The sequence below is a fragment of the Arachis duranensis genome, chromosome 2 (genome assembly GCF_000817695.3).
Source record: "Arachis duranensis cultivar V14167 chromosome 2, aradu.V14167.gnm2.J7QH, whole genome shotgun sequence".
NCBI classification, from domain to species: domain Eukaryota; kingdom Viridiplantae; phylum Streptophyta; class Magnoliopsida; order Fabales; family Fabaceae; genus Arachis; species Arachis duranensis.
The window spans coordinates 4118721-4146495 of NC_029773.3; the positions used below are offsets into that span (position 1 = coordinate 4118721).

At 31.8% G+C, this 27775-nt stretch overlaps 2 protein-coding genes and 2 long non-coding RNA genes across 7 annotated transcripts in view; all 4 read right to left on the minus strand.

Moving 5' to 3' along the window:
• Positions 1–254: 254 nt before the first annotated feature.
• LOC107472934 (vacuolar-sorting protein BRO1) lies at positions 255–1550 on the minus strand. Of its 2 annotated transcripts, none has more exons than XM_052257117.1 (2): positions 837–1550; positions 255–676 (listed from the first exon to the last, which is right to left on the minus strand). In XM_052257117.1, exons 1-2 carry the CDS (start codon positions 1533–1535, stop codon positions 317–319), a joined length of 1059 nt encoding a protein of 352 aa, XP_052113077.1. In that variant the 5' UTR covers positions 1536–1550; the 3' UTR covers positions 255–316. The 2 variants fall into 2 exon arrangements, with proteins under 2 accessions (XP_052113077.1, XP_015947944.2); XM_016092458.3 differs by having other exon boundaries at positions 774–1550.
• Positions 1551–13591: 12041 nt separating this feature from the next.
• Positions 13592–16190, minus strand: LOC127744783 (uncharacterized). Its single transcript, XR_008005853.1, has 4 exons — positions 16101–16190; positions 15916–16019; positions 15681–15825; positions 13592–13635 (listed from the first exon to the last, which is right to left on the minus strand). It is a non-coding gene; the product is annotated as an uncharacterized LOC127744783 (long non-coding RNA).
• A 9044-nt stretch (positions 16191–25234) lies between these two features.
• The window catches only part of LOC107472929 (serine/arginine-rich splicing factor RS31), a 34449-nt gene continuing 31908 nt past the window's right edge, over positions 25235–27775 (minus strand). For 2 of the 3 annotated variants that reach the window (XM_016092455.3, XM_016092456.3), the window contains exon 6: positions 25235–25507. In XM_016092455.3, coding sequence (XP_015947941.1) covers positions 25477–25507 — 31 coding nt within the window. In that variant the 3' untranslated portion in view covers positions 25235–25476. Of the gene's footprint in view, positions 25508–25606; positions 25853–27775 lie in introns of all 3 variants that reach the window. The other variant, XM_052257118.1, reaches the window with a different exon arrangement.
• On the minus strand, positions 26045–27766 carry LOC107472931 (uncharacterized). The gene is made up of 3 exons (XR_001588868.3): positions 27183–27766; positions 26921–27040; positions 26045–26584 (listed from the first exon to the last, which is right to left on the minus strand). It is a non-coding gene; the product is annotated as an uncharacterized LOC107472931 (long non-coding RNA).

Consider the following 27775-nt stretch of genomic DNA (forward strand, 5'->3'; position numbering starts at 1 on the left):
AATTATAAAATTTTTTTGAAATAATAAAAATTTATTATGACCAAAGTATTTGATTGAAAATTCGTGGAGAACCAAGCAAAATATATACATTATTAAAATAAAAGAAAAGAATAAATCACTCCCTTTACTACCACATGTCACAAAATTTGATACCTTCTATCTACCTAACGAACAAAGGCTACGAAATCAGAGGCATACAAATCACTACAAATTAGTGAAGAATAAGAAGGAATCTATTCAGTATTCACACATCAACAAACAAAATTCCAATATCCAATTTAAAAATGAAAATAAACAGGTAATTCCTAAAGCTTGTTCAGTTTTGGTCTATGGCCATGTTACTGTGGTCTCCTGGGAGCTCATCTCCTCCAATGCGAATGTCACTGCCACTAAGGTTGGCCACAAGATTTCCATCCTTAATCATGACAGGGCCAGCCTTGGAGAGAAGGTCCAAGCATGGTGGTTGACATCCCACTGGAATACGATACCCTGTAAGAAATTGTGCAGCCTTACAATACCCTACAAGAAATTGTTCAGTGACATCACTAGGAGCAAATTCAATAAGGCAGGTTCTCATAATCGACAGAAGATGTTGAGCTATCAAGGATTGAACACGAGTCTCAGCTAAAGGCCCCAATGTCGACATGTCAAAAGCTTTCCGATAAAGCACAAAAACCTACATTATCCCAATCAAACAATTCAAGAAATCAAGATTGACAAAAATAAAATGCGCTAAGAAAAGATCAACCGAAAAGGTAGATGACGATTCATACAGGACATCCACCACAAAGTGATACATAACGGAGTTGAGGAAAATTGCATTCCAAGTCAGCAACCTGCGCGCTTATTATCTCGTGCAGCATCTGGGTGCAGCTTATTGACAAGTCAATGGTGGCAGATGCCTTCTCAGCCTCATGCGTTAGTATTAAGAACCAATATGAAGCATCATGTAAGGCGTCTATGGCAATGCGCTGGCCTTGGATGGTGGTGAGATCGCAGGAGAGAGCAATGTGGGAGCCGAGGGCTCCCAGGTTGAAGAGAACAGAGGCCTTCTCCAAATGGATGTTGTGCTGAGAAGAGTTCTGTTGTGGGTTGAAGGCATTGTACCAAACAAAGATAGGTGGGTTGGATGAGGAAGTCATGGGGAACAAAGGCTCAATCATGCAAAGGCATTTGTAATAGCGGATGAGGCAGTCACGGCGCAAGGGTAGAGAGAGGTCATCACGCAGCATTTCACTACGCAATTTGTTTAGCAATTCGAGAAGGCCTTCTACACTCTTTGCCACACTCTCAGAGTATTTGAGGACAAAGTAATTGCGCAAGGACTCGTAGAGGTCCAACGGCTCACTCTTCTTCAAAGGCAATGCCAGAATATGTGACGAAGACGAAGACGAAGATGAGGGGGTTGCAACATATGTTGGATAAGGAGGAGGCATGTCCCATGGGTTAGCCACCAGCTTTCCACCATCCATAATCTTGAAAGGGCTGTCCTCGGAAAGGACGAGGTCAAGGTATACTCCTTCTAGCTTGGGCATCCACAGGTCCACACGCCAGCAAATCGCTCTAACTAATTTTTCATTGACAGATTCTGCATCATGATCAAGAGCACAGATAGATGAGAATGATCTAAGTGGCTGGGATATGGGTTGGACGGATGATAGCCTCTGACGTGCCTCCACTTGAAAGAATTCCTTCTTCTGATGAAGATGAGTTATCCAGGTTTGGTCAAATTTGTGGACATGCTCGGTTGCAACCGAATCACCTACTATCAGATCATACGCTCTCTGATAATGCTCAGAAGCTTACATCATCATCATCATCATCATATTGAAAATCTAAAATAAAAAAAAATAAAATGTAAAATCAGTCTAGGGGCAAAACTGACCGATTTAAACGAAACGGCACATCTATATTTTTCGAAAGCCGAACTGCTGTTGTCTTTGAGTTGTTGCTGTGATTTGAGCTCCAAAGCCTGAGCGGAGAAGAGGCAGTGAAGACTCTCGGCGAAGAGGAAAGTCAAGTCGAGGGTGGCGGAGACGTCCTTGGCGAGATCCTTCCAGAGTTTCAAGAAGAATATGGCGGCGGCATTGAAGGCGTCCATTGCAAGGTGACGACCAAGGGCGGTGGTGCGGTCGGAAGAGGCCCCAATCTGGCTGCATACGGCGCCAAGGTTGAAGACAACAGCAGCCATCTCCAATTGGATGCTGTTGGGCTGCGAGCTGACTCCATTGTTATGCTCAGAGTAGAAGGCGTCGTACCAGACAAAGTTGATAGGTTCGGAGTCGGAGGAGATAGCGGTGAAGAGTGGCTCAACCATGCAGAGGCATTTGAAGTAGTGGATGAGGCAGTCACGGAGCTCGGGAAGGGAGAGGTCCCCTCGCTTCACCATGTCGCTGCGGCATTTGTTTAGGGTTTCCAGAACGCTTTCAACTTTCTCTGCATGGCTCTCTGAGTATTTTGTTTCTACCAACTTACGTAACGGCCGGTACAGCTCCACCGGATTACTCTTCTTCACTGGGATTGCCAGCACCCTTTCTGGATTCGGGTTCGGGTTCGGGTTCGGGTTCAACAACCTCTGATTATCGTTGCTCATGGCGACGGCGAATCAGGATGGGGTAAGATTAGGAATCAGAAAATCGATCAAAAACGGAATTGGATTTGTAAATTCCGCACCCTCTCATTCCCCTTTTAACGGTTTAACACTTTAACCTATTCAAGGTTTTTTTACCTTTTCCACTTTCCTCTTCTTTTTTCTCCCATTTTCCTCTTTTGTTTTTTTGGTCAGACCCTTTTTCTTCTTCCTAAGTTGTCCAACAACAAATTATTTCTCTCTGCTTAATAAACGGGCCTAAAGACGCACCTTCGAATGGATAATCATTGCCCAACAAAAATGTAATCCACTAGAAACATAAAAAGAGTCTTCGAGGCCCAAACACAAAAATTTATTCCTAATTTTATATATTTAAATATTTAAAAATATAAATATATTTTAATATAAATAAATTTATTTTTATTTTTATTTTTATTGGCTCATAACCTTAACTAATGAGGTTAAATGGCTCATGACTTATAGAGAAAACTAGAATTCTTCAAAAGTCCAAAAAGGTCCGAATGTCAAAAGATCCGAATCAAGGGTGAATCTTTTTCCTTTTATATCTAACTCTATTTGATTTGAAAATAAAATAAAATATTAAATTCTAAACTAAAAGATATTGTTTCTAACTAAAATTTACAAAAATAAAATAAAAGATAACTAATAAAGGCGAAATCCACTTGAAGATGCTTCTTAAATGATACTTTGATTCGAATTGACTGGCGTTAGGTTGGCGTTTAGCGCCCATAATGGTTGAAGTGTCTCTGATTTGTGAAGTGGTGCTGGCGCTAAACGCCAAAAGGGGTTGCTTCAACTTTTTTCTTTTTGCTCAAAACTCTGTCAAATTACTCCAAATTTCACCTGAAATTATAAAAACACAAACAACTCAAAGTAGCATCCAAAGAGGAATTTTGCACAAAATCAAATAAAACTTAATAAAATCTAACTAAAAATACTGGAAAATAAAGGAAAAAAAAGGTAAAGATACTCACGCATCAATCACTCAAGTCATAAGTTGGAGGTTGAGTGAGGTCTACATCAACATCCAATTCCAATTCAATGGGGGAAGATTCAACAAACTCAAAGAGATCATATGTTGGTGCGGAATCATGATCAATAGGGTTGCGTTTGTTTTCGAGAACAGGACAGGACAAGACACTGAGAACAGGACAGGACAAGACACTGATGGACAGAGACACAAAATTGTGTTATTGTATTCTGTTTGTTGATAAACTAGAACAAATTATAAAAATCTAATTTATTCTCATTTTTTTCGTTCAAAAAATTTGAGATGAAAAATATAATAATAAAAAATATAATTATGAAAAATTAACAAGAATAATGAAAGAAAAAATAAAAAATAAGTTGTGTCCCTTGTTAGTGTCTCCGTGTCCTTCCTGTCAGGATGGACACAAAATACACTAATTCAGTGTCTTTGGACACATTGTCTCTGTCCATGTCTCCTCTACCAAACACGATCGTATATCTCTGTGTCCCTATCTTAGTGTCCTGTCTCTGTAAACAAACGCAGCCTAGGAGAACTTGTTGCTTGCTCCATTTCTTCCAAGTCTTCATTCTTAATATGCTTTACAGGTTGTTCACCCTCCTCAACATCACTTTCAAACTCAACGGAAGAAGGATCTACAACTCTAGATTCCTCCTTGCACTCAACATCTCCTAAGTCTTCAACCACTTCTTCCTCTTCAACAATTTCTGCTTTCTCCACTTGCTCCAAACAAAAGCCCACTCCTCATTCTCCACTTGAGTTTCTAACGCCTCTTTCATACTACACTCTTCATTTGATTTTTCACATGTGGCCATGGGAGTACTTTGAATGCATAAATATGGGGAGACTAAATTAGTCACTACCTCGATCAAGATAGCCATGAATTCTACTTGCCTTCTTTGAGCTTCACATCGCTCTTAAAAAAGTGAAATGAGAGTGTCATTCATGATTGTTTAAGGTGGAGAGGGGGGTTCATTGTTTGGAGAAAGATTTCATAATTAGAAGGTGGTTCATATTGGTGAGAGCATTGAGGTGGTAAATATGGAATTGTGGCTATTGGAAGTATTGGTGTTGAAATGGGGGTAGTTCAACGGGTATTCGTTCATAGTAGTCACAAGGGTGTGGTACATGAGATTGGTAGTATGGCGGATATAGGTTAGGATCATGGAGGTGTTTGGTGGCATGAAACTTGTGAGTATGGTGGTTGAGGGCTATATTGAGGAGGGAGTTCATAGGCATATGGTGGTTATGGTTCATAACCACAAGGAGGTCAATCATATCCATTGGATTGGTATGCACCACAGGTTGAATTATGCTCATAGTATGCCGGAGGAGGTTGCTTCCGTAAAGATTGTCCGTATGCTTGAGGCTCCTCCCACCTTTAATTTTTTCATCCTTGATGCAAACCTTCATTGTAATTCTTACTTCCTACAACATAGTTATAACCAAACTCATAGGCAAATAGGTGAGAATTCATAATAGCAAGAGAAAATAAAAACAAACATTAATAAGAAATAATGAAAGCAAACTCCTAAAACTAGAAACAACTATCAAGGAAGCAAGAAACAAAAATATTCACAATATTAACATATATACAATAACCAATAACAAGCGCACATTTGCAATTCCCCGGCAACAGCGCTAAAAATCTTGACGTGAGGGATATCGTCAGTTCAAAATTTTTCACAAAAGTAATCTCGTCGAAGTATAGATCCAAACCGATAGACAACCCTCAATCAAAGTTTAATTTGTTTGTCACTTAAGTCAAACCAACAAAAATTGAGAGTATTTAAACCTCGGGTTGTTTCTCAAAAGAATTGCAGGAAAGTGTGCATATTATCAGTTATGAAATATTTTGGGTTTTTGGTACAAGGAACAAGAAAGTAAAGCTACCACTAAGAAATAATGATGGGAATTGTCTATTACTCTCACTTAATTATCCTCTAACAATTGATGAAAAGTCAAGTGAGTACAATTGACTCTAGTCCACAAGTCCTAATCAAATCCTAGTGAAAGATTAGTGTTAGTGGAATTCAAATCAACTAGTAACCTTCAATTACCAATCAACATTAGATTTTTACAATTCAAGAGTTTCCAAGTCATCAACTCAAGTCAAGAATGCTAAAATCTACTCTAAAATTAAAAGAGACATTTTAACAAACACTTAACATGCATAAAATAAAAGCACCATAAAAGAGCAATAATAATAAAATCTAAAACTACCACATGCAAGATAACAATAATAACAACTCAATTAAACAACAAAGAAATATAAAACATCATATTGCATTAAATGAAATTAAAATCAACAAGAGTTCATAAACATAAAAATAAACAAATAAAAGAAACTACATGTAAAACTAAGAGAGTAAAGATGTAGCAACAAGAAATTGCAAGGAAAACTAAATCAAAGCAAGAATTGAAACCTAATCCTAAGAGAAATTTAATCTAATCTATCCTAATTATAAAGAGAAGAGAGAGATTCTCTCTCTAGAATATGACCTAAAACATCATTCTAAACTAAACCTAATTCCTCTCTCCTTGATTCTTCTTGAATTTGACTTGAAATACTTCAGAAATGAGTTAGATTGGGTTTTGGAAGGTCAAAAATCGTGACCCACATGTTACATTAAATGAAATCACGTGCTTGCATCCATACGTACGCATGCATGCTTGACGAACGGATTTCCTATCGGTAAAGAAATTCACAAATATAATCGCGTTGTAAGTATAGCTTTTGAACCAACAGAAAATCCTTTTGTACAAACGTTTGGTTGTCACAAGTAACAAACCCAATAAAAATAATTAACCGAAGTATTCAAACCTCGGGTCGTCTTCTCAAGGAATTGCAGAGAAGTATGATTTATTATTGGTTATGAAAAACAGTATTTTGGGTTTTAAGAGGATTTTGAGCACGAAAAATAGATTGCAGGAATTAATAAATCAATAACTATAAATCTCTCGGCAAGGTATAAAAACCGGAATTCCTATCCTAGTTATCATTATCAGATGTGGTGAGAATTGGGTTTTAATCCCACTTAGTTATCCCTTTTTAAATAAAGGAAAGTCAAGTAGACTAATTAAATTGATCATCGAGTTTCAACCACTGCTGAGTTTGATAACTCAAGTATTACCAATTAATTAACCAAGGCCAAAAGGGAGAAAAAATCATAAATAGAGCAAAACAATCATGAGTCTGAAATACCTCAAATTATATTAACTAAAAAAATCCTAACATGAATGGTTCATAAGCCAATTGGGCAACATCAATCAAATACACATAAAAGCATCAGAGTAAATAAAAATAGAAGAGAAACATAGATTATTGAACCTGGTATGAAGAAACAATCCTAATGACTAAAAGAAATCCTAAAGCCTAAGATAAATCCTAATCCTAAGAGAGAGGAGAGAACCTCTCTCTCTAAAAACTACATATAAATCCTAAAACTATGTATGAATGTGTGTTCTATGATGTGTTCCATGAATGGATGAATTCTCCCAATTTATAGCCTTTAATCTGTGTTCTCTGGGCTTGGATCTGGACCAAAAAGGGTCAAGCAGTTGCTGGGACTGACTTCTGCAATTTCTGCAGATCGCGCACGTCACGCGTCTGCGTGGGTCACGCGGTCGCGTCATCTGGAGTGTTGCTCTTCCACGCGGTCGCGTCAGTCACGCGTCCACGTAATCTGTGTTTCGTATGAGCTGTGCGTTCGCGTCATGTATGCATTCGCGCGGATGCCGCTTTTCGCAAAGCACGCGTTCGCGTCGTCCACGCGGACGCGTCGCTGCCAGTTTCTTCCAAAAACTCCATTTTGTGCTTTCCTTCTATTTTTGTATGTTTTCTTTCCATCCTTTAAGTCATTCCTGCCCTATAAAACCTGAAAGTACTCAACACACAGATCAAGGCATCGAATGGTAATAAAGGATAATTAAATTTAATATTTTTAAAGCATAGGAAACATGTTTCCTCATATGTCATATCATAAGGAAGGAATTGAAAAACCATACAAATTCATATGAATAAGTAGGTGAAGAGTTGATAAAAAACTCAATTAAACACAATATAAATCATAAAATAATGGTTTATCAATCCTTGTGCATACGCATGGTTGTCAAATGCTCCAAACTCTATTTTTTCATGAATCCTTTACTTTTGCATGCTTTTTCCTCATTCTTTCAATCCATACTTGCCTTGTAAACCTGAAATAACTTCATCAAACACATCAAGGTATCAAATGGAATAACTGAATTAAAATTAGTAAATTAAGGTCCTAAAAAGTATGTTTTCACTCTTAAGCACAATTTAGGAAGAATTCACAAAACCATGCTATTTTAGTGAATAAATATAAAAAATGTTGATGAAATACACCAAATTCGATACAAAATAAACCATAAAATTATGGTTTATCAATGACCCAACTTTCAAAATGTCATGATTGTATTAAAAGAAGGTGTTACCAACCTATTTTCCTTTATTATCTATTTAATACTGAGCCTTTATGCAATATCGCGTCCAATTTTTAAGAAAACTTCAAAAAAAAAATTATTTCTTAAAATTACATATCAAAATCTCCAAATAACAATAATCACATAAATAATAATAATAATAATAAATGTTATACACAAGAAATCAAAATAAAACTCATGAATAAAATTTACTACTCATCTATAGTTTCTTACTAAATCTTCAAACTTGTGACATTGAAAGAGTAGAAAATTTCGGGGTGAGAACAAACCACATGTTCTCACTTCTCAGTAGGGAATGAAAATGCCGTAAAAGTAATGAATAAAATGCGAATAATTAACTTTACTCAATAAAATTATTTTTATCAAACCTTTAAAAATACTTTTTAATTTAACTTTAGATAATTAATTACTTTCTTTAAATTTTTAAACTCAAAACAGATTTCAGTCACAAAATTAGTCATATTAACCATCTCTCAGCCATATAATTAATTTTCAATCACAACATTAGTTCTTAGTCACCTCAATACACCCACAAACTAATAGCACAAGTATGAAACCTAAATCAACACACAAACAATTTGCAATGAGATAAACAACACAATCACAAAGAAACAAAATAAGCAAACACAATCAAATGTAAATGCACGAACAAGAATGATGCATATCTAGCCCTGGTGCGGATAATGAGCTCATTTGTCAGTTCATACCCGCTCCCGGTGTTACCCAGCAACCTTTATCTGGATAAGGCTTTCCTGTTGGCAATACCTACAACAAACAACCTTTGTCTTGCAGAGCGGCACTTGTTAGCCTATATATGCCCAACACATTCACTGCAAGTAACTTTTGTCTTACAAGAGTACAACACACTCACTGTAAGCCACCTTTGTCTTAAAGGAGTACACTTTAACTATGTATATCTCGATACCTCTGTAAGCAACATTTGTCTTACAGCATAGCATTGTAGCTAAGTATCCCAGGAAAGCGTTCTCGGTGGTCACACCACCATCTATCTGACTGCCTCTCTGCAACAGATTCTTACATAACCATTCTCATTATCATCATTAGTTATCATCATCATTATTCATCACCAGTTTCACATTCTTATGCAGTATCTCTTTCTTTCTCTGTTCAATCATACTGTACAAACTTTATGGCTTTCACTTTTGCAATATCTTAACTCAAACCATTTTCAAGCACTTAAACATCCATTTTCAGCTATCAAGTATCCAATTCATTAATCTTACATTCAAAAGTTAATTTACATATTTCAATTTAACTGGATCATTATATTTTTATAAAAAATCAGACATAACCTCTAAAAATAGACTTAAACTACTCTTACGTGTTCCCTCAATCTCAACAAATCATCCACCTTTTCTCAACAATTGTCAAATAGAAGAACAATTCAATCATAATTTGCAATTCCGACATAATCAACCATTCCAACTTCAAAAATTCATAACTAATTTTCACAAATCATAGAATCCCTTTGAATTTAAACTTAATCAACTAGACTTACCCTAATTCATTCAAAATCTAATCACACGCAATTCCAGGCCTTATAAAATTATTTATATACTCTTAAAATTATGCTCATTGGAGTGTAAGGAGGTCAGGGTTGACATCATCTACTTTCTTCCTTTTCTTCTACACGAACTCTGTCAAACTCGCCCGAATGCTACCTGTAATGAATCAAATTACAAAAGAACTCAAAGTAGAATTCATGGTGGCTTAAAACACCTAAATCTTGATTTAATTCAACAATTTTACATGCAAATTCACTACGAAAAGATAAGAATGATGTTCATGCATCACCAGTCTTAGCTTCGCAGGTCAAATTTAGAGCTTGATAGTTGTATCTCTGAAACTCCAATCTTTATATATATGTGCCATCTTTCCTTATGATCTCGTTTATCCGGCTTACACGTATCTTTGCGAGTATGACATGATTTTTGTTTTTGCTTTTGTTTAGCTTATTTTTCAAGGTTCCTAAATATGAATTGTTTCAACTATATTTATGTACGTATTTTATTTTTAGAAGTTGTAATACCTCGCCACCTCTATTTTACGACTTAAGCGTAAGGTTATGTGTGGTAGAGTGTTATACAATCCTTCATACTAACATTACAATGTATATGTATATGTATAGGTACATATGTCTATTGTTTTAGGATTATGTTAGTTTCATATGTCTATTATTACATGATTATGTTAGACTTTGAACGCTTATAACTAGTTTTTTTTATGCCAAAACTTGCATGAAGTTCGCCTAAGACTAAAGCGAACTATGACCAATTTCATGAAGTTCGCCTAAGCCTTAGATAGTTTTGTGCCAAATAAAGATAGATTTTTTTTCCTTGGAATTAATAGTTTTGTTTACTTTATTTCAAAAAAAAAAATTCCATTCTATTATGAGTATAATATGGTGGTTATGGTGTTTTAAAAAATATTGCTAAAGTTAAAGTAACGTTTTCTTATTATTAAACAATGTTTTTTTAAAAATTATTACTTAAAAAAATGTTACCACAAAATTATAGTTATAAAAATCAGACCGAAATACTAGTGAATTAGACCTCTAACTAGTTTTGTTCGACTTTAGGGCCATTTCCGTTTAAAAACCAGTCAAACTTGGCCTGTTCGAGTCACACACTACGTGTTCCAAAACTTCTCTGTATGTGCTGCTATGATACTAAACTCTTACTGCTCTCTTATGCCATTACGCTTACTTGAGCTAGCTCTTATCGGTAGGACGGAGAAAAGACCGGGTAATGAATGAAATAAAGGATTTCTTGTTGCCCTTGTTTCTGGAATCGAGACTCGGAAGGTTTCTCTTATGGCTTGTTTTTCCCTCCCACTCAATCTACGGATATCCCATACTCCAACACAAAAAGTTTAATAGAAATTTCCAAAATTGAAGAAAGGAAGGCTCCACCCAAGTTCTCCAATCAACAATGTATCTATTTTGTTGAATAAATAGTTAAATTAATTCCTAAAAAATTACTCGTTTTTCAAATTGGTCCCTAAAAAACTTTTTTTAATCAAATTCTTCCTTTAAAAGTTTTAAATTAGTCATGTTAGTCTTTCAATCACTTTCTTTGTTGATACTTGATAGTGTCAAAATTTGCTAATGCGGTACGTTAAGTAACACCATAACACGCAAATTTTGTTAATAGTCAATTAGGACTACTAGGTGTGTGTTGTGATGTTACTTAATATACCACATCAACAAACTCCGATGCCGTTAGCAATAGAAGTGACGGAAGGATTAACATGACCAATTTAAAATCTTTAAAGGACGAATTTGATAAAAAAAATCTTTCAAAAACCAATTTGAAGAACAAGTGATTTTTTAGAGATAAATTTGACCATTTACTCCTACTTTACCACTAGATTGTGTTGCCCTTTAATAACATATATGCAAAATCATACATTTAAATCATTTTTATTATTCTTTTAACTTAATACTTATTTTTATTAAATATCTACACTAATTAATTTGATGGCTATTTTCATGTTAGTTCTTTTTAGATCAGATTAATAGTTTAATTTGTAATTTATCAGTTGAATCAATAATCTAATAATCTAATAATCTATTTGGTTTGGTTTTTAGAATTCTAACGAAAATATAAAAAAAAGGTGCAACTTTAATTTTAACAATGTTTATATAACTATTATAGTCATCGTAGTATAGACATACTAAAATTTATCCTATATAAATTTAAATATATGCATTAACTTTTTATTTTTTATTTTTTTGAATTCGATATTGGAATGTTGTTCGTTAATACTAGATTCTGTTTGTGAATATATTCTTTCTTATACTTTACCAATTTGGTTGCTCCTGATCTGGTAGCAATTGTTAGCTTTTGTTGCATATTGATTAGACAGAACAAATCAAATTTTTTTTGGGAGATATGGGGCTAAGGAGAATGGTCGTTGTTTTTCAAATAAAATAGTTGTGAAGTTATTACGAAACAGTGATAAGATATCGTCTTTCACTCTTTCTCTGCTTGGTTCTTATGCTTGAATATATAAAAACTAGTGCTAAATTCCTTCAATGCACGGATTTACATTTAGAAATAATATTTTATAATTATAAATTTTTTGAGTTATCATCATTATTACATAATAAACGTACTGAATATATAATTTTATTTGAATTTAAAATAAAATACAAATAGAACAATTTAAAGTCTATAATATTTTTAAATCATCAAAAAAATATATAAAAAAATAAGAACATATATAATTATAATAGTAACATGTCAATTTACACTAAAATTTATATCAAAAGGCTAATAATTTATCGACAACTTAATATCTTACTAACTTCATTATTGGCATATGATGGTGTGCTCCTTATTATACATTTCATCTCAAATCTGAAAGTAGAGTTATAGATAAATTAATTATTTCTACAGTAAATATTTGTACAAAAGTATAAGTTATAAAATGTTATTAAAATGAAAATAATATTTTTCTTACTTAAATATTATTAAAAACTTCTTTGAACACGACATTTGTTGTTTATGACTCTGGATTGCCGTCTTCGTCCAGAATCAGAACTTTGAGACTACTGCGACTCTTAACTCTTGACAAAGCACCATAAAATTATCCATGGGTGAACAACTTTACCATCGAATGGTTGATGTGTCATATGTTTATCAGTAACTAACATAAAATCCCTAAGCGTCCGATCAAGTGTTTCAAAGCCCATTTTATTGAACATTAGAGTTTCATCCCAAATTATTAAGTTACTTTGGATGATCAACTCAGCCTTCAAACTGCTATGCTTGATGTTGCAAATAGATTTATCAGTAATTGTAATGGGTATTAAAAACCGAGAATGAGCCGTTCTGCCACCAGGTAGGAGTAAAGACGCAATTTCACTGGATGCGACATTTAAAACAATCTTTCCTCTAGACCAAATAGCAGTAGTCCCATGGAATCTTTATATCTTTATAATCTTTATAATAATACAAATAGAGAGCTCTTATGCTGACGTGGCGCTCATACGTTGAGTTTGGGAGTTTATTTGTTTAGGTGTCGTCATTAGAAATTTTTTAATTTTTATTTATAAATTATAACTTATTATTTGCTTAGATTGTTATTTTTAAAATTTTTAAATACGCTTTCTTAGGTTGTTAGGTATTTAGTTTTTAATATTGTTGAACTAATTATTTGCTTATATGTTGTCACTAGAAATTTTTTAAAATTATAAATTATTATTTGGTTAGGTTGTCATCTTTTTTAATTTTAAATTATTTACTTAAATTGTTTCTTTTTAATTTTAATTTATTTACATATTACTCTTTTGAATTTTTAAAACTTTATTTATAAATTATAAATTATTATTTGCTTAAGTTGTTACTTTTTTAATTTTTATCTTTATTGTAACACCCTCACTACCAGAAAGTCACGCTTTCGACTACGCCACTCTGATAGCAAGAAGTATTACGACTACTTTATATACTTAATATTAAAATAGGAGCCTGTGACTCAACACCGTATCGCTGATTTCTTTGACCAAACGCAGTATAACACCTCTTAATGCTTCTTCTTCCGGTTCCTGAAAAGGTAAAGTTGTAGGGGAGTGAGAACCTAACCACACGGTCTCACCACGGAGTTTCAAAGTTGTCATAAGAAGATATTTAATAAGAAAACTGTTTTCAAGCTCAGTGATTATCAATGCCTTATGAATCTTTTAAAAACCAATAAGTAAACGTTCAAAACTTTTTCAAAGAAACAATGTTTAATCTTTCAGAAATCTGAAACCTTTCCTTTCTTAAAAGAAAATCTCAATCAGAAACCAACCACGCAATCAACAACATAATCATTAATTCAGCACCAAAGTTCATTCTCAAATATAGCACGTCAGGACAAACACAGGCAAGACAGACAAGGAAAGCACAAGTAAGTAGCAGTTACAGCAAATAGTTCAAGTAGCAGTTAAGAACAGTTTCGCAATTAGGCAAACCCAAACAAGTTCAAACCCAAACAAAACATACAAATGCATATGATGCATGCCTGTCCTATGGCTGATGAGGTTCATCTGTCGGTTATCCAGCCAACCCGACAAGTCTGAATTGTCCTTAGACTGTCTCCCGTTGCGCATCCCCATGAGTCTATGCATAGATTTTACATTCATACATCATTCAAATCACTCACTGGGGGCTATCTATACCCGAAAATTTATACGTGCCCAGTCACCCTTACGACGTAGGGTCAACAGAGTATCGAGATCCAACCTGGAACACGTGGTGGCAAGCCACAGTTCTTTACCTAGAAAACTCGTATCTCAGATAAACGTGCAGAAGCCACATATGTTTATTCATAATCATTCATCCATCATCATTTCCGCATTTCATTAAAAATTCATATCAAACCAATCATTATTCAAGCCATAAGTCACTTTTTATTTCTCAAATCTCTTCAAACTCATAATTCGACTTTCCTCAAAATCAATTCCTTTTCAAATCTTAGTCCTTTAATATAACATTTTACAAAACTTCCAAGAGACTTTCAATCATCACCTTAAAACGGAAGTTTCTTTGAGAAGACACAAGACTTTAGGGAAGAATAACCTGCCTCACTTCTCAAACTCTTTAAAAATCCTCGGAATCATAATTACTCAAATTGAAATCATTTAAAATGGAGACTTAAAACCAAAACCAAGGCATGTAGGCCAAAAGTTCCGTGCCACTTTCAAAACCAACTTATTTATGCTTCAAAGCCAATTTCATTTCGTTTGTAAATCGGAAACCTTTCCAAAGCTCGGAGTTGTTTAGTCTTGTTAAGTCAAAATTTAAAGAATACTTCAAAAGCAAAACGAACCTAATTAATCAAAGTTCAACTTCTATTAAAATCCACTAAAACTCTTCCAAAATTACTTCTTTAATCAAACTTCAAAACATAGGCCCCCTTCATATTTAAAACAACCGGGAAACATAATTTTTTATTAAACAACTTAAACTCGAAACACCAATTTCTTAATAAATTAAGAACCAATTCGTAGAACCTCTCAAATCCCAATCCTTTTCTAAATCACATTTTAAAACAGAATCCAAATTTTTTATGAAAATTCGGCAGCATCTCCCCTAAAACTTGGACTTTGCCACCCTTTTCGGGTTCCATCCAAACATTTCTCAAACCTTTTTCTCAACCATTTCCAAATCTCATTCATTTTCCAAAATTCAACCAATTCCAATATCAAATTATTTTCAAAACGAATCAGTGCCAATAATAAATCTCTTTTAAAATGAAACCAGCTCAAATACTAAACCATTTATAAAATCAGACTAACTCAAAATTAAACCATTTCCAAAATTAATTCAGTTTCATATTCCAAATCATTTCCAAAGCCGATTCGTTTACATTATCAAAAACAGCTTCAAAACCAAGAAAGTCATTTTTCATAATAATCAATTAAATAACCTTTCAAACTAATTTCTTTTCAGCAACCACAAACTACTCAAGCAATCAAGCAATCAGTCATTCAGTCCAACAAACAACCACATTTATAAGACAATCATAATCACATACATATGCTTCTCACATTAATATCTATTTATAACAATTCCGTAATGTAAAATAGATTTTAAGAAAAACTCCTACCTCGTTAAGCAAAACCATAACCCACACTCGTCAACTGAACTCTTTTTGCTCAGCCCGAAATCAACGGCAACTTAGGCCTCAGCCCTAATTTCTTTCACAGCAAACACAGCAACTTTAACCACGGCACGTAAGAACTAAACCCAACCTAAAGCATTAACGTTGCAAGGACCTTAAAAATATATCACAGAATAATGACTAAAAGAAATCAGAATAGGAAAAGGCTTACTGAACCTACGAGTATCCGGGAAAACGGAACGGCGGTGACTCCGTTGACGACGCAGTAACTTGATGTCGCATGCACGGGTACTGCACTCAGCATGCAAGAACCACAACTCAGCCCTACATTACCATCATCTCAGTTACTCTAATATGCTATTACGGAATACTGATTTCAAGGGTTTCAGAGACGATAAGGCTTACCCAGGGAAAAAGGACTTCAGTGGCGGTTTTCGGCGGCTCAGGCGGCGTAGAGCTTCGGCAGCGGTGGATCTGGCGGCGGTGGCTCCTCCAAACGACCATGGAGACATCGTGGGATGAGGTTGAACGGTGGCGCTGCAGCACAGTAACAGTGACACGGTGGCAGCTCGCGAGGTTGACGACAGCAACCTGCGGCGCTGATGGTGACAAGGCTAGTCGCAGGCCTCTCTTCTTCGTGTGCCTCTCTCTCTTCACCGCGAGCTCCCTCTTTCTGACGCCTCTTCTCCGCGACGGTGGCTCCAAGCCCGCGCCCCTCTCACTCGCGAGCCATCTTTCTTCGTCGGCGACCACGACGGCACCGTGGCAGCGGCGCGACGGGCTGGATGGTGGTGGCGCGGCTGATGGCGCGACTCCCTCTCCTCGTGATTCTGGCGGCAACAGCAGTGCGGCCCTCTCTTTCCCGGCACTCTCCCTCTCTCGGGTCCACCCTCTTCTCTCGCAACCCTCACTCCCTTTTCTTTCTTTTTTCTTCTTTCTGTTCTTTACTGTGAGTGTGGGTGAGTTATGTGTGCGCACCGTGGGTGTGGGGTGAGTGGAGTGAGGTGAGTGTAATGTTAGGGTTTGGGGTGGTGTAGGGTAGATTAGAAAATTTAAATAAAAATAGGGATAATAATGTAATTTTATAAAATAAATTAAAACTGAATAATAATTGAAAATCAAATTAAATATAGAGTACCTTCTAAATATAATTTTTTAAATTATTTTTATTCGAATGCTAATTTAACAAAAATTGAAGATAAGTAAATTAATTCTCTTTTATTTATAAGGTAAGGTTAGAAATCTAAATATTTAAAATTAAAGCATATAAAATATTCACTATTTTTTTCGATTATAAGGACTCTAAATATTAAATAAGGATTTACTCAATTTTTGTATAAAAATTTTTAAAAATACAATCTTAAATAAATATAATAAATCATAAAAAGGGGTCTTACATTTATCTTTATAATTATACAAATGAAAAACTCTTAAATAAATAGAGAGCTCTTGTGTCGATATGGTACTTATCTTTATCTTTATCCTTATAGTAATACAAATGTGGAGTTCATTTGCTGATGAGGCGCTCATACGTTGAGTTTGAGAGTTTATTTGTTTAGGTGTCATCACTAAAAATTTTTAGATTTATATTTATAAATTATAAATTATAAATTATAAATTATTATTTGCTTAGGTTGTTATTTTCAAATTTTAAGTTTGGGTTGTTTTTATTTGTTTGGGTTGTTTTACTTAGGTTGTTATTTTTTAAATTTCCAATTTGATTGACTTTCATTTAAATTTAAATTAAAGTCAATCAAATTTAAAAAATTTTAGTTATGAGTCAACTATAAAAATATAAGTTATGAGAGATGTAAAGCACCACAATTTAAAGTACATCAATCCCTTCCTTTACATATATTCAAAATCTTTCTACTTATTCCAATGGCTGGTGTTCACAAAATTGCAGGCATCAATCTTACCATTGATAATTTGTGTGTACGTATACGAGTGATATGTTTATGGACACTACTGTATTACGGTTATGGACACTACCAAGTTACGAAAATTCTCCATTGCCAAACTCTATTGAGATGGTTTGGCTCGATGAAGACGTGAGTTTTCTACTAATATTTTTCTATTTTATTTTAAATTTATATTATTTATATTTTAAATTTATTTGTTTATTCTCATCTAATCGTTCTTTGATTTTTGCTCATCAATTCTATTTTATTTTATTTTGCATGTTTTGTAGTATTTGACAAGGAGGCAAAACAAGTTCTGAAAAAGAGCTGTGTAGAGATACTTGATCCACTCCTATTGGTAAGTTCTAACCAATATTTATTTCTAAAAACATTAGTGAAGATATTTTTAATGGTAATTTTTATATTATTTATTATTAATATATTATGTAATACCATGTAGAAAGGAAATCTATGGGATACACCTACACTTTTTCTCAACCTAATTGATAAGACCTTTCTCTTCATCGTTGAAGTTCAAATATATGATAATCCACATTTTTTACTTTCTTATAAAGTTAAGAAGATGACTGATAATCCACATTTTTCACTTTCTATTAAAAATCAGTTTATTTTTCTCTTCTTTGGTCATTACTCATTAGTAGTATCTAATTTTTAAATAATAATTAATAACTAATTATAATTTTAGGATGTTGACTACATCGATTGTTTGTTTCCAATTTCAAAGACGTCCTCAATTATAGAAGGAGAAAAAGTAGAAGGTGCTAAGGTATTTGTTCAAAAAATGAATCTTTTGTTTATTTATTTTCTCAAAGTTAGATCTTTATTTTATTCAAAAAATATTATTGAGATAAAATCAAATGTGAGAAGGACGTCTTTAATTTAACGTAGTATTTTGTACAGAATTTATTACTTGAATTCTCCAATGAAGTTGCGGACAATGATAAATCCGAAGTGTTGAAAAATGCTATTACACCAGTCAAGCGATTATTCTCGGAGTCGGAAGATTTGAAGGTGCAAGGAGATACCTCAATCTGCAAGAAGATCAAGATTGAGAATGAAACTTGAGAATTTGGATGCACGTATTTTATAATATTGTAGAGTCTATCTAATAGAATAATGTCAAGTATATGTTTGTTTTGGTAGAAATATTGTCTTTTCTTAAGTTGTTATTTTTCTTTTGGTTTTTTTCGTTTAGAATTTAGAATTTTTTTTAAATATAAATTAAAGTTATTTGGTTATTGCTTGTGGTTTTATTTTTAATTCTATTCACACCGTTGATATTCTGTTAATTTCTAATTTAGTATTTAATGTCATAAAGTTATAAATTTTTCATATGAATTATTGTTGATACAATTAAGTTAGTTATTGATTTTTAATGTGTATTTATTTAAAAAAATCTAATTATAATTTTTAATTAAAGTATTATATTTAAAATTTTAAATTTAAATTCAAATAAACTTTTTTTTTGAATTTTAAGTAAGCAATTGAGTTTGAGAATATTTTTTAAAATTTTATATAATTTATAAGCTACTATACTAATTACAAAAGATTATATTAAAGTAAATAGAATTACCAGTCTTATAAAAATGTGAGGTTATTTATATTATTTAAAAAAAATTGATTTGACATTCTTCTATACTTAATTCTGTTTCTAATATTGTTCTGACAAAATTGAATTAATTTAAAAAAATTTATTTAAAAATTTAAAATATGTATTAGCTAATTAGGAAATTCTATTTAAAAATTTTAAATTATTTACTTAGATTGTTTTACTTAGGTTGTTATTTTTTAAATTTTAGGTTGTTTTGTTTAGGTAGTTATTTTTTAAATTTTAAGTCATTTATTTAGATTGTTATTTTTTAAATTTCAAATTGTATACATATTAGTCTTTTAAATCATAAATTATTATTTACTTAAGTTGTTACTTTTTAATTTTAAATTATTTGTTCATAAATTAAAATTTTTGAAAAAATTAATTTAAATTTATTAAATTAAATAAAGATAGTATTTAATTATTTAAATTTTGCTAAGATAAACTTTATTTATAAATTAAGTAACAACTTTTGTCGTATAAGATTTTTACCATGTTTAATACGCCTCAGTTATAGTTAAGAAACACCTTTTTTAAAATCTGTTGATTCTTTTTATTTGAACGCTATATTTAAAACTTTGAATATTTATTTTATCTATAAATTTAATTCAAATTTAAATTAAAACCAATTAAATATACAGAACATTTATCTTTATAATAATACAAATGAAAATCTTATACGCTAACGTGGCGCTCATATGAAAATCTTTATCTTTAAACTCAATGTGGATAACTTTATGACTACACATCATGAGTATGTGGTTAATTTAAACCAATATACCGATGTGCACATACTTCCAGAATTGTCAAGTATCCCACGAGATGAATTTAATTTTGTGAGTTTTTACACTCTCAATACTCCTGAGTTCGATTATACGTATTTAGTTGGTAAGTTTATTGTTTTAGAAAAAGTATAATTCATAGATAAAATTATTTATTTTATTGATAATTTCAGTTGTATTTTTTACTTAACAAACTTATTGATAATAATTTTTTGTTATTTTAATCAATTTTAGATATTATTGAATATTATACCAACTTGAATTTTTGAAAATTGAATGATGTGTTATTCATGATTTATTATATTTGTTGAGATTTTTAATTAAAAAAATTATTTTTTTAAAAATAATTAAAATTAAATTTTATAATACTTTAAGTTTAAGATTCATTAAGATTTTTAAACTATTTTCATTATAGTGAGATATTTAAAAAAATAAAAAAATTAATATTATAATTAATTAAAAGAGAATCAGTTACTTAGCTTTCGGTCAATATGAAAAAAAAAAACCAAACGTGACTTATGGTTATCGTATATATATATATATAACACTTCTTTGAGCTTCATCCATTCATTCCACCGAATAGGATTTAAGAAAGAAAGAAAGGAGTTGAGAATGAGAGAGACAAAAGCTTGCATGAGACAAACGTCAAGATGTTGTTATTTTTTTAAAAATACTTTACGTCGTTTTATCTTTATAAAATAAATAAATAATTAATTATTAATTTTTAAATTGTTACTATTTTTTAATAAAAAATAATTTATAAAGTGTGTTTGAAATTTTATGAATTTTTTAATTTTTAAATTTTAAAATATAAAACATATATGTATATAATTTGGTACCATTTTTGTTGTTGTTATTTTTTAAGTTATAATTAATTTTTTTAATATAAACACTTATACATATTAGATAAGTAAAATGAAATCTAAAAATTTTAATATTGACTTCAATGTAAATTTATTTATTTAGATTTATTTTAAGATTTTATTCTATAAATTTAAATTTATTTTAGTATTTTCTATTTAGATTATTATTTTAATTTTATTTTATTATAAATATTTTTGTTATATTATACTTTTTTTGTGCTTGAAGAATTTTAATTTATTGAGAAAAAAATTATTTTCGGTGAATAAATATTTTTCTATCTTTTTATTTAAAATATTATTATTAATATATTAGTATTAAAAATATAAAAGATAAAGTATACTTAAAAAAATGTATTATGAGATTAAATGATTTTATGATTGTGGATATTTGTCTACACGGGAGGCTGTGTGAAGAACTTTGGCAAACAAATTATTTATCTTTTATTTATCCGAAAAACAAAATATCATCTTTAAATACGATGACAATCTTGAGAAAATCATGGATTAAGAGAAAGGAAAAGGTAAAATGTTCTTAGCATGGATGGAGGTCAACAAAGAATTTGAAGCAGGTCAAACTTTAACGTAAGCTGAGTTTTCAAATCAATTTGTTTATAATATAGAAGAAAGAAAATGATATCCACGCAAGAGAGAATATTTTATTAGGAGATTAAACTCTATTCCATCGGGTACATGTGATATCTACTATATGAGAATTTTGTAATTATTCAAAAACGTTGCACAACATATGAGTCTATTAGGATAGTTAATGGGATTACATATCCTAGCTTCCAAGATATTTTCTATTTTATGGGACTATTGCTTGACGATAAAAAATTCATTGCAGCTATTAATAAGGTCTAAGGTCTGGTCATCAATTGAGAAAACTGTTTGTGATGCTATTGATATCTAATAGTGTTAACAAACTAAATCGTATTTGGAATACAACTTAGACATTATTGGCTGACGGGATACTATATACGAGGAGAAAAATATTGAAAACCAAGGTATTTAACTATGTGGTAAATTATTATCGCATATAGGACTTTACTTGCTAAAATCAGTGTTCACCAATGGGCAACTTCATGCTGCTTTGTCAAGAGTTAAGAGTCGCAATAGTCTGAACGTTCTACTTTTAGATGAAGACAACAATCCAAACTTATCAACAACAAATGTCGTATTCAACGAAGTTTTTAATAATATTTAAATAAGAAAATAGTATTTTCATTTTAGTAACATATTATGATTTATACTTTTGTATAAATATTTGTCGTAGATATAACTAATTTATTAACTACTTTCAGACTTGAAATAAAATGTGTAACATGGAGCATAACATCATATGTCAATTATTTTTCTAATGAGGTTAGTAAAATACTTGGTTGTCGATAAATTTTCATTAGTCTTATAATATAAAGTTTAGTGTAAAATTGACATTCTACTAATACAGTTATATATATGTTCTTATTTTTTTATGTCTTTTTCTTTATAGCTCAAAAATATTATAAACTTCAAACTGTTTCATTTGTATTTTACTTGAATAAAGATAAAACAACATATTAAGTACGTTTATTATATAATGACAATGATAGTGTTATACTAAACTTGAGAAATTTATAATTATGAAATATTATTTTCGATTTATCATATCAAATTAAAATATAAGCCGGTGCATCGCACGAGTTTAACACTAGTAGTAATATAAATAGGGAGCTCATATGTCGACGTGGCGGTCATTCGTTGAGTTTGAGAATTTATTTACTTAGGTATTGTCACTAAAAATTTTAGAATTATATTTATAAATTATAAATTATTATTTGCTTAGGTGGTTACTTTTTAATTTTAAGTTATTTATTTAGGTTGTTTTACTTAAATTGTTATTTTTTAAATTTTAAGTTAAACTTAGGTAATTATTTTTTAAATTTTGAATTATTTGCTTAGATTGTTATTTTTTAAATTTTAAGTTTTTTACAGATTACTCTTTTAAATCATAAATTATTATTTACTTAAATTGTTAATTTTTAATTTTAAGTTATTTGCTAATAAATTTAAATTTTCTTAAAAATTAATTTAAATACTTTTTAATAAAATCATTCCTAATCTAACAATATTAAATAAAATCATTCCTAATCTAACAATATTCTTACGTTAATTTAAAAAGAAATATCTTGCGTAAATTTGGTTATACTTTTTAAATAAAATTAGTTTTATATTTGTCAATTATAAATTGTTATAGGATAACGAATAAATCAAATTTGTTGATTATGGCACCTTTTTTAAAAATTTATTGATTCTTTTTATTTGAACGCTATGTTTTTAATTTTGAATATTTGTGTTTGTTAGGATTTATATTTTAAATATATTTATTTTATCTGTGAATTTAATTCAAATTCAAATTAAAGTCAATTAAGTTCAGAGAATTCGAGCTATGAATCAACTATAAAAGTATAAGTTATGAGACATATATAGCACAACAATTCAAAGTACATCAATTCCTTCTTTTACATATATCTAAAGTTTAAAATTTCTTTACTTTTTTTAATGGCTAGTATTCACAAAATTGCATAAATCAATCTTACAGTTGACAATTTGTGTGTACGTATACGAGTGATAAAGTTATGGATACTATCAAGTTACGAAAATTTTCCATTGCCATACTCAATTGAGATAGCTTACCTCGATAAAGACGTGAGTTTCCTATTAATCTCTTAATAAATAATATTAAATTTATATTATTGATATTTTAAATTTGTTTGTTTATCTCCATTTAATTGTTCTTTGATTTTTATTTATCAATTCTTCAAGACTACACATAAACTAACGTACTAATGTGCACATACTTCTAGAATCGTCAAGTATCCCACGATATGGATTTAATTTTATGAGTTTTGACACGACACTTTCAATGCTCCTGGGTTCGATTAAACCTATTTAGTTGGTAAGTTTGTTGTTTTAAAAAAAAGTATAATTCATTGATAAATTTATTTATTTTATTGATAATTTCGGTTGTATTTTTTTTAACAAACTTATTCACAACAAACTTTTTTTATTTTAATCCATTCTAGATGTTATTGGATATCTTGCTGGAATTGGGAGTAGGACGACTCTTGAAAAAGAGAGCAAGTTTACCAAGTACAAGGTTGTTGAATTAGAAATCGATGATGGGTAATCATATATTTGTTTTTATAAATCTAAAAATTTTGATATTAACTTCATTGTAAATTTATGTATTTGAATTTATTTCAGAAGTTTATTCTCATATTTTTAAATTGTTAGTTCAACTTATTTTGTTATAAATATTTTTGTAATATCAAACTTTTTTTTTTCACTTGAAGGATTTTAATCTGTTAAAAAAATTTTGTTATTGGTGAATAGATCTTTTTTCTATCTTTTTAGGTAAAATATTATCATTGACATGTTAATATTAAAATATAAATAAAAAGCATAATTAAAAAAATATTCTTTACTTGGTTTGATTTTTATAAATTTAAAATTTTAACTTAATTATTAATTTTTAAAAATATAAAATATGTATATAATTCGATACTATTTTATTGGTGGTTAGTTTTTATTTTAACTTAATTATTAATTTTTAAATTTTAAAAATATAAAATATGTATATAATTTGATACTATTTTATTGGTGGTTAGTTTTTAAGTTGTAATGGCCATAGTTGTTAGAATCGGATCGGACCGGTCGGTTTGACAAAAAAATCGATAAATCAGATTCTATATCGGTCCAGTCCGGTATTTAGACCGTATAAGATAGAGAACCGGTACGAACCGGTTAAAATCGGTCAAATTCGACAAAAACCGAACCGGTTCGGGCCACTTGGTCAACGTTAAAAGAAAATCTACAATGGACCAACGATCTGCATCAAACTTAAAATTTTCCAAAATGCTCCCAATGGGGAGCGAACCCCTTCCTCAAGTATAAAGCAAGCATGCTTCTACCACCAAGCTGAAATGTTTCTCATCAATTAATAAACAAATTATAATACATATAGCATATTTTTTTTCACTTATATTCAATTTATTTTAATTCAAAGTCACTCATTTTTAAATCAATTACATTTTATTTAACTATAAATTTTATTAAATATATACAAATTAAAAAGATAAACAAAAAATTTAATTAATCACAGTTTATTTTTTTTTAATGATTATATGATATCTATGAATATTATTTTTTTAATATATTATTTTATTTTTTGTCTTCATATAAAGTTGATAGTTGAAAATTATTAGATGATATTTAGTTATCTTAATTATTTCAATTACAATTCCTGGAATAGTAAGGATCATATACATTTTTGGTACTTTAAGAAATACTACTAAAAAAACCATGAAATCTCGAGTTCCTGGAATTAGTGACGCCCAACAACTTGAAATGAAAAAAGGCAGCTTATCCAATAATCAAATATACGGATTCATAATAATTCCTATAGCCACAATTGGCATGGACTTACAACAATGCTATGTGCAAACCCAAACCAAATCAAACTAAAAACTGTGGGGAGCACCCTTTTACTACACAATGTATCATTCCATTTGTTACTCTAACAACCAGAAACTTGAAAAAAAAAAGGTGCCACTCGCCTGCTTCTCTACCACAGAAAACCGGGGCCTAGTTCCTTGACCTTCGAGCTGGTGAACGGCTGTAGATACCCAAAAAAAGAAGCAGATGCTTGAGCTATAAAGTATAAAATAAAATTAAATCATGCAATGGCCAGTGATAAATAGCACGGATATTATACCTGCGGTATCTGCCATAATCTGGGTTCCTCTGCCTGCCGTAATCGGGACTCCTGCGCCTGTCTGGTCCATTATATCTATCATACACAGGGATGCGTGGATGACCGTATTCAGGACTTGGCCGCCTGTGATAGGCCAGACTCGGTGATCGGTCATAACCACCTTGTCTCGGACTGTCATAATTGTCACCCCTATCACCATCATCCCTCAGTGCATACTCCACAGACACCACCCTGTCCAGTATCTTACTGCAAACAAAATGAGACCAGAAATTCATTATTTATACATAGCATTATAGCATTAGCAAAAGAAACCAGTAAATTCTTACCAATAGATATCGCAATATCACAATTCACAACACTGACCTCATATTCATACACTCAAGAGCTTTCGCAGCATCTTCTTGTGTTTCAAACTGCACATATGCAAAGTTCCTACGATGGACAAAATCATGATTGCAATTAGAAGGTTTAAATCCAAAATTCAGATCTGATATTGTGACTGCCAAGCATGCTTCTCCATTCAGACAGCACAAGTGAATTCAGAAATAGTACATTGATCCCCTATATGCATTGAAGCTAGGCATGGCTTAATAAATTCATTGATTGATTGATGGTTCCCCTATGAACATTCTGATGGATGTCAAATGTTGGGTGATGAGGTAAGTGAGTGTTGAATAATCTGGTATGAAAATGCAGAGAGCAAGCAAGCAAGAAGGTTCGCTTCCAAAAAGGAAAATTGCAGAGGTTGGCGAGCCAAAAGATAGAACCTCAACGTATTTTTCCTTAGAGAAAGCTCCAGCGTCAAAACAAACACTTAAAAATCCAGAGGATTTCCCTGAAGACATTGCACAATTTTGGTGATTTTTCATATATTTTCCAACCGGTTATCCGAACTAGGCAATTCAAGCCACAAAAACTACCCATATGTCCGCGCCACATCCAAAATATAGCCGTCGCAATATCTTAGGTTTCAGTGGCCTGTTTAGATCAAACATCAATCATATTTTTACAAAATGTGGTTTCTTGTGAGTGACAAACCCACTTCACAGCTCACTAATGAAAGTTACTATTAAAAAATCTTCATCATTCACATTCCCTAGTCGACACAAGCAACTACCACCGATGAAATTGATCATTCAGAATGCCGCATTAAAAGATATACAAATAAATGAAAAATTGCATTTGAGCTAAACAAATTGCAATTTGAAAGACACTAGAGCTAATACATTCGAAAATTTGAAACGTGCACTTGAGCCATTTATAACCAATCAGCAAAACTTTTTAGCACATTACAGAATTAATAATAAAATTTACCAGATTTCATGTCAACGCGGTCAATTCTTCCATACTTTGAGAACAATCGCTCCAGCTCCGATTGTCGTGTATCATACTCCAAATTCCCAGCAAAAACAGGCCTCATCTTCTTCTCTTAACCTTCATCAAACAGAAGAACTCAAAATCAACCCAACAATTAACTAACAAAAAAAAAAAGAAAACCTAGAAACAGATAAACTAAAGAACAGAGAAATATCCAAATATCCCGAAACTTAAGAACCCTCATCGCATGGATTTTCACCTCTGCAATATTCACAAACCCTAAAATGTGAAGGGAGGAGGAAGAGGTCGGAGGAAAAAAAACTCAAAAAGGCGTACTCGAAAATGGGAAAAAGCGTGGAATTTTTGGTGTGCGCCTTTTTCAGCGTAGTTTGGAATAATCCAATAATCCCCAACGGGCAAGGATGGCAGTACCCGAACCCGCAAATAATAACTTGACCCGATGAAGAGCGGGTTTTGATCGGAGCAGAGCAGGATCGGGTTTAGGGTATACCGCCCCGGTATATATCTTTTAGAAATTAGGGTTTCTTTACTTCAGTGCCTCACTCTTTCTTTCTTTTTCGGATATCTGAATTCTCCTTGCTCCATTATTGTTGTTACTGTTTCATCATGAATGACGATAACCTTTTTGTACTGTCAACGCGGCGCTGAAAATGGATGAGGATGACGGCGCAGTCGACTCCGGAGAAGTCATCGACCCCGAGAGTGTCGGTGATAGTGGCAGTGAGGGTGACAGTGATAGTGATAATGGCAGTGAGAGTGATGAGAGCGATGGCGGCGACGCCGTTGAAGCCGCCGCCGCCGCCTTAGCCGCTGAAGTCGCTGCCGCCTTCG

What these genes read in the sequence shown, in the direction of transcription:
- LOC107472934 (XM_016092458.3), bottom strand. Translation starts at nt 1,535, where the DNA reads ATGCCCAAGCTAGAAGGAGTATACCTTGACCTCGTCCTTTCCGAGGAC. An exon ending in CACTTTGTGGTGGATGTCCT is followed by an intron (nt 677 to 773) that starts GTATGAATCGTC and finishes GGGATAATGTAG; the next exon opens with GTTTTTGTGCTTTATCGGAA.